Raw genomic sequence first — 10,453 nt, 5'->3', positions numbered from 1 at the left:
ATTCGAATCCAGAGACAACTTGTAACGCTGATTATCACAGTAATAAAAATTTTGAGTTGAAAAATCCATTAAAAAACGTTTTATAATTAATATGATTAAGTTTATTATGAACTTTTTTGTAAAATTTGTTTTTTTTTTCATTTCGGCAATATCTCAATTCAACTCGACGACAAATGAAAATATCAGAGTATTAAATACATCTATATAAACGTGGCAACGATGTTTACTAGCAATTGACAGTACACGATGATTCAAATCAGGCGCGAAATTCGAATCCAGAGAAAATTTGTAACGCTGATTTTCAAAGCCATATTTTATTTAATAAAATTCGAAAAAAATTCTAAAAAATGTTAGAAGGTCAATGAATAAAACCAGTACAAAAATTTGAATAAATATATTAACAATAAATATTAAGTACATTTTGGCATACTATCACTAAAATTTAACAACGATTCGATAAAAAAACAAAAAAGTTTGTTAAACAAAATGGTACGTTTTTGTAAATACTTTTCTTTCAATGAACCGCCGTTGTTATCACACAATAAATATCAGTCGAACTATAACAATATTCCGTTAAAAAATAAAAAAACAAACAATCATTTCGTTTTTATTTTCAAAACTTGAAGGACTTTGATGCTTTGAAGGAACCAAAAAATCGCCGATATCAAAAAAAAAACTTCGATGCTGGTTAATAAATTGTCGTCGATTTTTGAAAAGTTGACGCGTTGTATAGCCGTGACCAAAAGCATGCAACGTAGCAGTTCGAAAACGCATGCGTAAGGACGGTCATCGAACAGCATACCGATCGTCGTCAGAGACGCGATTATGTAAATCACGAACGAAAGAACTGTCAACGGATTGAGGTTCTGTAAGAAAATAAACAAACAAAATGAAAAAATAAAAAATTTAGAGAGGAATATAGGAGGAGAAACCAGGATTTAAAATAGTCTGGGGTAGAAAACTGTATCTAGAAGAGTCTAGGGAAAGCGACAACGATCAAAAAGGATATGAAAAAGACTTGAAAATAATTTGGAAAACAGGATGTAACCGAAAGAAAAAAGGAGAAAAAACTAGAAAAATAAGAATCTAAAAGGTAGGAAACAGTATGTAAAAGATACTGGAAAACAGATCAAGCTTTGAAACATGAAAAAAGAAACAAGGAAATAAGATTTAAAATAACCTATAAAATGGGAACAGGATCTAAAGGACACAAAACGGAATGTAAAACAATTTCGAAAAAAGAAACTAGATGTGAAAGGTATAAAACAGATCAAATAGGATCTAAAAGACACAAAACTATCGTGAAAAAGAAACCATGGTTTAAGAAATAGTAATTATTATTTAAAAGGTACTAGAAAAAGAAAACAGGACCTGTAAAAGGTGAAATATAATCTAAAAGGGACAAAATAGGATCTAAAACAATTTGGAAGTAAGAGCCTGGATCTGTAGGGTAGAAAACAGGATGAAAAAGGTTCTTGAAAATGAAATCAGGACTTGGAAGAGATCAAATAGGATCTAAAAGACGCAAAACTATCTACGAAAAGAGACAATGGTTTAAAAGATAGTAAATAGAATGTAAAAAATACTAGAAAAAGAAAACAGGATCTAAAAGGTACAAAACAGGATCTAAAACAATTTGGAAGTAAGAACCTGGATCTGTAAGGTAGAAAACAGAATGGAAAAGGTACAAAAAGACAAAAACAGGATCTAAAACTATCTACAAAAAGAGACAAGATAATGAAAGATAGTAAATAGGATTTAAAAGTTCTAAAAAAAGAAAACAGGATCTGAAAGAGGTAAAATATAATCTAAAAAGTACAAAACAGGATCTAAAACAATTTGGAAGTGAGAACCTTGATCTGTAAGGTAGAAAATGGGATGGAAAAGGTATTAGAAAACGAAATCAGGACCTGGAAGAGATCAATCAGGATCTAAAAGACACAAAACAGGATCTAAAACTATCTACGAAAAGAGAAAATGGTTTAAAAGGTAGTAAATAGGATGTAAAAGGTACTAGAAACAAAACAGTAACTGAAAGAGGTAAAATATAATCTAAAAGGAACAAAACAGGATCTAAAACAATTTGGAAGTAAGAACCTTGATCTGTAAGGTAGGAAACGGGATGGAAAAGGTATCAGAAAAAGAAATCAACACATGGAAGAGATCAAATAAGATCTAAAAGACACAAAACGGGATCTAAAACTAGCTACGAATAGAGACAATGATTTAAAAGATAGTAAATAGGATTTAAAAGATCTAAAAAAAGAAAACGGGATCTGAAAGAGGTAAAATATAATCTAAAAAGTACAAAACAGGATCTAAAACTATCTACGAAAAGAGAAAATGGTTTAAAAGATAGTAAATAGGATGTAAAAGGTACTAGAAACAAAACAGTAACTGAAAGAGGTAAAATATAATCTAAAAGGAACAAAACAGGATCTAAAACAATTTGGAAGTAAGAACCTTGATCTGTAAGGTAGAAAACGGGATGGAAAAGGTATCAGAAAAATAAATCAAGACCTGGAAGAGATCAAATAGGATCTGAAAGACACAAAACAGGATCTAAAACTATTTACAAAAAGAGACAAGACAATAAAAGATAGTAAATAGGATTTAAAAGATCTAAAAAAAGAAAACGGGATCTGAAAGAGGTAAAATATAATCTAAAAAGTACAAAACAGGATCTAAAACAATTTGGAAGTGAGAACCTTGATCTGTAAGGTAGAAAATGGGATGGAAAAGGTATTAGAAAACGAAATCAGGACCTGGAAGAGATCAAACAGGATCTAAAAGACACAAAACAGGATCTAAAACTATCTACGAAAAGAGAAAATGGTTTAAAAGGTAGTAAATAGGATGTAAAAGGTACTAGAAACAAAACAGTAACTGAAAGAGGTAAAATATAATCTAAAAGGAACAAAACAGGATCTAAAACAATTTGGAAGTAAGAACCTTGATCTGTAAGGTAGAAAACGGGATGGAAAAGGTATCAGAAAAATAAATCAACACATGGAAGAGATCAAATAAGATCTAAAAGACACAAAACGGGATCTAAAACTAGCTACGAATAGAGACAATGATTTAAAAGATAGTAAATAGGATGTAAAAGGTACTAAAAAAAGAAAACATAATCTGAAAGAGGCTAAATATAACCTAAAAGAGACAAAACAGGATCTAAAAGAAAGGGAACTTAAAAGAGAAAACAGAACCTCCCAATTATTCAGAAAAACACAATATAAAAGAGTTTATGAAGAGAGAAAGACGCTAAAAAATACTGAGAAGCCAAACTAGAATCTAAAAGAGACAACACAGGATCTAAAGGCGAGAAAAAACATCTAAAAAGTCCAAAAAGAAAATACAAGATTAAAAGGGAGAACGAGAGTAAAATAACTGAAAGAGAAAACATGATACTGAAGAAGAAAAGATCTAAAAGAGTTTAGGGAAAAAGGAATTTCAAATTGATCTAAAGATTAAAGGAAATAAAATAGGATATAAAATAATGTAGGAAAAGATAAACAGTGTCTAAAAGAGAGAAAACAGAATATGAAATAGTTTTGAATAAGGTGAAAGGATCTAGAATGAGAAAAGGAAACATAAAATAGCATAGGAAGATAAAATAGGATGCGAAAAAGTCCAAATAGAGAAAAGATGATATAATAGATTTGAAAGAAAGAAAAAGATCAAAAGGGAGAACAAATTATCTGTTATAAGGGATTATGGGACCTGAAAGAGAAAGAATATGTTCTGGAAAAAGTGAATGAAGGGATTGGGATAGAAACAATAATAAAATTAAATCATGGAAAAGTAAACAGAATCTAAAATAGTTTAGGTTAAGATAAACGGTAACCGAAAGAGAGAAAAGAGTATCTGGAATAGTAGTTAATAAGACAGGATTTGAAAAGTAAGAAAATAAGACCCAAATAATCTAAGAAGAGAAAGAAGGATCTAAAAGAGTCTAAGAAGAGAGAACAGGACCTAGAAAGAAAAAACATTGAATAAAAAAAAAGATTTAAAAGAATATAGGAACAGTAAAAGAATCTAAGACAAGAGATTTGATTATTACTTACCAAATGCAGAGTTGCCAGTTGTTGGTATCCGTATACTACCAAACAAAAGTGTATAAACAGATAAACGTTGCACCATAACGGTAACTGGACGTCGTATTTTTCTCTTTTAGTCACCTGCGAAAAATTTAAATGATTATATAATAAAAAAAACTATCAAAAACAAATATATGGAAAGAGTTTCGATTTCATTATACCCTACGAACAATTTATGGAAACTTACCTTCACTTTATCTTCTTCTAAACCTAATCGAGGTTTGCCTGGTTGCCAACTCGGACCATAAAATAAAGCGGCGAACTTCTCCTTCAAAGTAGTCATGGCGTTGAATCTCTGAATAACATATTCAGTGTAGAAAGTCTGAAAAAAAATCAATAATAAAAAATCTTCAATACAAAATAACAAAAAACTCACTTGTAAATGTAACGGATTAAAAGATGGCTGATTAAAGACGAGACCATAAATAATTTCTTCGTCCTTCTTCTCGCTAGCAAAAGTCCCGAACAAACGATCCCAAATGATCAACACACCACCGTAGTTTTTATCCAAACAGTAAATATTACTTCCTATAAACAGGTAGTAATAGTTATTTAAACATTATAATAATGTAAAACCTCACACAATGAAATAATTAATATTTTAAGTAAAAAAATGATTGTATGTAATTTTTCTTTAAAACTTTTTTGTAGTAATAAATATTTTATTATTAGAACGAAGGAAAAGTTTTATCTCTTATAAAATATTTTTTATTACTCGCATTACAGATAAGAATGTTTTATTATTTGTTCCCAGATAAGTACAAGATGACCCAATAACATCGTTACTCTATATAAACTAAAAATTTCATATTTTTCCTTACATATTATAAAAAAATAAAATCACATTGTACGACTTAACGTAAATAATACTCACCATGATGTACTCTGTGATGTTGAGGAGTATTGAATACGTACTCCAATGGCCCAAGAGTAGTAATAGTCTTTGAATGAATCCAAAATTGATACAAGAGGTTGAATTGTTGATGTGTTACAAAATGAGCTGGCGGGATAACGAAAGCTAATGGTAAATAAAACAACTGAAAAAGAAAAAACAAAAAAATATTTAAAATTATACTAATTTATATGAATATAAAAACTTACGAAGCCACACCATCCCTGGAAAATTGATTGTCTCAGACCAACGGCTAAATTGAATTCTTCAGAACTGTGGTGTACTTGATGCTGTGCCCATAAAATATGTACTTCTGTAAATTATATTCGTATTTATATCAAATTTTGTGAATTCGAAATTAATATAATACTAACCATGACATGCTCTATGAACCCAATAATAACAAAAATCAACTCCTATAGCAGCTAAATACCAAGTCACCGGATTATTCCAAGGTAAATTGATTATACGAAAATTTTGATATAAATAGAAATAAGCGTAACTTTCCGCACTTCTAAAAACTAACCTGAAATACAAATTAATAAAATATATTACACATAATAGTAGAAAATTAATAATTTTTGACCTTACGTTAACCGACTTTCGAATGTTTGTTATTATTTTTAAATTTGACAGATAACAGAACTTATACAACGTTGTCAGATTTAAAATAATTTATAAATATTTATCAGTATAAATATAAGTTATTTCGTTAACTGTTCAACCATAATTAAATCAGATTATTCTCACATTATATATCATTGACCTCACGTAATGTTAATTGCTTTAAAGAATAACGAGGAACGGAAAGTACTTATATGAAGGTAAAACTAAAAATAGCCGGCGTATTAAAGATTTTTTTCTTGAAGATCACTTCCTATAATAAAATACGGAACATTTCCGGAAGATTTAAATACGAAATAAAATAAATATAAATAAAGGTTAGTTACATACTTTCCTGAATGTTGAATAAGACCATGAGAAAAACTTGTTAAACTGTCATTTAATCTATATATCGGTTTGTTTTCAATCCAAAGAATTATATTTTCTATAAGCATAAACAAGAGGAAGTACGGCCATGCCTGAAAAAAAAATGAAAGTACTGTATAGAAAAGTGTAAATGACTTCCGGTCAATGTCAAATCGATTATTTAGAAAACTAAAACAGGAGAGATGAATATATTTCATAGCCAAAAATTTATTACATAATTTATAATAAAATAGTGAAATTGTTATTAGCATTTTGTAATAAAACCACTTATTTTGTTCAATTTATTATTTTTACAATAAATATCAAATTTCCCGCTAAAATTACGTTGGGCGCGAAACCTATTCTGTTGAAATACTTATCATAACCTTAGTTTATCTTCACCATTTGGTTAACGAATATCAAATACATGACAGGAAAGTGTAAAATGTGTAATAAATATTTGAAGCACGTGAAATTTGTGAGAACTAATAAATATCGGATAATCGTAGTGTCAAGTACGTAATTATTTTTACACTTTCTTATTGTTTGCTAATTGAAAAATCAACGTATACAGTTTATTGTTTTTTTCTTCTGATGCTACAGTCGATATTTCGAATTTATTTATGTGAAAACGAATACCCGGTTGCTTTTAAGAGATTCGAATAATTCTAATATTTACTTACGTTTTTAAAAAATTGCGGAACTGCTTGCGGATCATTATACGTAGTTTCGGAAGGATTCACTATATAGAACATCCGTCCTAGTCCTTTGAAAAAATCTACGACCGCGTTTCCGTTGAAAAAAGTATCATAATTCGTTGGATCTGGTTCAATGAAACGAATATAAACGGAAGTAATAGTTTCCGAATCGTTAAAACGTAAAAATTTACTAGAATTCATCTCCTCCGCACAGTATTATTTAAAACGTAAATTAAATATACGTAAACATATATAAATGAATTGGATCAGTTCCAATTATCAGTATAAAAATAAGTTTGAAACGATTTTTAGACAACAATGTTGGAAGTCAAGTCAAGTGTGATGCTTTATATTATAAGGAGGTTGTAAACAGTATGTTAGAGGGGGGCGTGAATGTTGATATTTTGTATGTAAATAATTCCGATTATGAATTTATTAGTTGTGTACGTTTTTTGCCGGTAAAAACTGTTTTTTTTATAATAAACACGACGCGTGTATGAATAATAACGATTGTTTATACGTATATATTTAATATATTGTGAACATATCATTGTTTTTAGGACATTTTTCAATATTGAATTAACCAATTTTTATATTTAGACGATTATATATAAAAATTTGACAAATTTAAATACACCGCTTACCAGTGGCGTAGGTGATTTACGACATTTCAAATAATATCAATAAGCACAATCGTTATAACGTTATATAAATATAATATACAACGCCGAAGACTGATACGACACGGCTACCAACGTTTAGAATGTTATTTTCCCTGAACGGAAATGATGATTTCACTTACACTTTGTATACTTAAATATTTTTCAGTGGTCTACCACAAATGTTGAAAATTAAAAACGTAAATGCCGTTTATAAAATAATTACATTTATATAAAGATTGTCTATCCAATGATCCAGAATAAAAATCCACAGCTTTAGATCGAGTAGAGCGTAGGTAACTATTATAAGTGGATACGTCACATCCGACAATCATGTATACAACTACCATGTTGCCATTTACAAAATTATTCATTTAGCTTATAACGATTGTTTATACGTATATATTTATTATATTGTGAACATATCATTGTTTTTAGGACATTTTTCAATATTGAATTAACCAATTTTTATATTTGGACGATTATATATAAAAATTTGACATATTTAAATACATCGCTTACCAGTGGCGTAGGTGATTTACGACATTTCAAATAATATCAATAAGCACAATCGTTATAATGTTATATAAATATGTATTTCTAATAAGTATTAAATTGTAATGATTTTTAGATCAATATTACGTCACTAAAATTATAATAAATTGTTTTTCTTCATATTTCAATGAATGATATTTTAAAATGTGGTTTAGATAAAAGTTTCGACCTTGTTCCGGAACACTATTTACTATTTCGAAAATGGGTCAAGAGTTTCTCGGAAGTAAAAAATTGTTTCAATATATTTTGACGGATCGTTAAATAAGATTTCACAACTGTCACAATTTGCACGTGCTGATAAAATAGTTTTAAGTGAAGAGAGATTTCAGTTCGGTTCTGTGCATTCTCAAGCATGCGCAGTATAGATAAAATGACTGGAATGAGAGAGAGAAAATAAATATTGTTGGCACCGTTTTTTCCCATACCATACAATTACGTTTCGTGTTATTGTTTGCGCAGAATCCAAATATGGTGTCAGTATAAATCTATCACAAGAATATTTTGAGATATGTGAGGTTATGTACTACAAAAATTACGTTTTCGGTTTTTTTTATGATGAATATTTCGTTGTTTATACACTTTTCGATCTCTACTAGATAAAAACACGATAATTAAGATGATATATTATTGCTACGGTTATTGGTATGCATACATTATCTATAAACATCTAAAGTAACAATACAAAATATTACATCACTAGATGTATGATTTGAAAAACCTGATTTTTGATTTAAATAATTTTTTGTCGATAAATGCAATATCTTAAAAATAATCGTCAGCCATTGCGTTATTTTCTAGAAGAAAAAATAAAATCATTTATGAATATTAATAACTATCTATTAACATAAACAATTATCATGGATATAACTTTAATCTTGATCTAAATTCACTTCTTCAGTTTATTTTTATCTATGAATGTTGGAGTTATGTCTAAGTTAGTTTTAAATCAATCGACCGGTCCCCGTACAATTACTCAGCAGAATGTTACGGCGGGTTAATAAACTCAACACGTTAAGAAACCTCGAAATCAACAGTAATGAAAGTGAAAAAAGTAGGTGTGTCGGATGCAATGAACAAAACACGTTGTCATTGCCAATGTCGTAAGGATTTTTTTGTTGTTTTTAATAAATGGTACAAAGTGCAATACAGTTTATTTCACCATTGGCAAAGTAGTAACTAGAAATTTATTAACGGGGATTTGAAAGTTGAAAAATATTCAAAACTGCGATTTAGAATACAAACAAATCATTAAAACTTACCGACATAGGTGATTTCAGTAATCCAAGACTTCTATTTGACGACTTTGTATATTGACACTCAATTAAAATTACTTGAGATGATAAACAAAGTTTTTATCTAGTTTTACATATTAAATATAAGTCGCAATTATGATATTATAAGGTAAAAGCAAAATATTGTTTTACATTAGAATTCACCTATTTTGAGATCTCCTTTTACACTTTGTTTTCAAGTTTTGAAATACTATATTTTCATTAAAGAAAAATACAAATTTATTAATAATCATACATTTGTTGTGACTCTTAGGTTATAATTAGTTTCGCTGTTTTTGTTAATGTTGGCGTTATTGGATCAAGGTTATACGTCGTTGCCAGATTGTGTAAAATTTAAGATTTATTATTACGTTTACATTTCAACAAATAAAAGATTATTCTTTTCAATTTAATTTGCTTAATTCAACTCTCCTTATCACAAAACAATGTATATTTCATGTAAATATAATGACTTGCTGATTCTAATACGCCACCTCTGGTTTTTTATATACTTGTTAGATAACTAGTGAAAAAGCGATTTTATAACGTGTTTATATCTTTGTCGATTACTGGAATAAATACGCAGACATTATGTAAATTATCGTTTTTATTTTTTATAAAAAACATTCTTTATCATTAAATCATTATTATTCGATTTAAAATGTAAACATTTCTTGACTAATCTGTGATTCAATAACGTGTCTAAGTTAGTTTCTAATTTTTCGGATGTTTACTAAATACATATCAGTCGTAATTTATAATAATTATTCTTGTTGATAAATAAATAAACAATCAGATCAATATTTATAATTTTAATTTGCTACCTTTTCTAGTTTTACGATCATTTGACAGATGTACAACATTGTTGCCAATATAATTTTTTTTCCAAATTGTTGTCATAAAATGATAAATTAATAGTTCTGAAAATAAAATAATGATAAATAAACATGTTATTACTAAAAAACGACGAACATGAAAATAAGAAATTCTGATATTTGATACAATTGTCCTATTTTGATATCAATAAATCTTGCAACGCCGAAGACTGATACGACACGGCTACCAACGTTTAGAATGTTATTTTCCCTGAACGGAAATAATGATTTCACTTACACTTTGTATACTTGAATTTTTTTCAGTGATCTACCACAAATGTTGAAAATTAAAAACGTAAAAGCCGTTTATAAAATAATTACATTTATATAAAGATTGTCTATCCAATGATCCAGAATAAAAATCTACAGCTTTAGATCGAGTAGAGCGTAGGTAACTATTATAAGTGGATACGTCACATCCGACAATCATGTAT

At 28.6% G+C, this 10,453-nt stretch overlaps 1 protein-coding gene across 5 annotated transcripts; it reads right to left on the bottom strand.

Moving 5' to 3' along the window:
* Positions 1–378: 378 nt before the first annotated feature.
* Positions 379–10,453, bottom strand: LOC130448851 (alkylglycerol monooxygenase-like). 5 transcript variants are annotated; one of them, XM_056786392.1, is made up of 10 exons: positions 9,133–10,453; positions 6,645–6,784; positions 5,947–6,074; positions 5,367–5,518; positions 5,202–5,305; positions 4,975–5,137; positions 4,477–4,628; positions 4,288–4,422; positions 4,068–4,181; positions 379–866 (listed from the first exon to the last, which is right to left on the bottom strand). In XM_056786392.1, exons 2-10 carry the CDS (start codon positions 6,714–6,716, stop codon positions 597–599), a joined length of 1,290 nt encoding a protein of 429 aa, XP_056642370.1. In that variant the 5' UTR covers positions 6,717–6,784; positions 9,133–10,453; the 3' UTR covers positions 379–596. The 5 variants fall into 5 exon arrangements, with proteins under 5 accessions (XP_056642370.1, XP_056642369.1, XP_056642372.1 ...); XM_056786391.1 differs by lacking the exon at positions 9,133–10,453 and adding an exon at positions 7,304–7,419; XM_056786394.1 differs by lacking the exon at positions 6,645–6,784 and having other exon boundaries at positions 9,133–10,452.

Source organism: Diorhabda sublineata, chromosome 9 (assembly GCF_026230105.1).
Source record: "Diorhabda sublineata isolate icDioSubl1.1 chromosome 9, icDioSubl1.1, whole genome shotgun sequence".
In the NCBI taxonomy this organism is placed as follows: domain Eukaryota; kingdom Metazoa; phylum Arthropoda; class Insecta; order Coleoptera; family Chrysomelidae; genus Diorhabda; species Diorhabda sublineata.
This window is presented reverse-complemented; position numbering and strand designations above follow the sequence as displayed.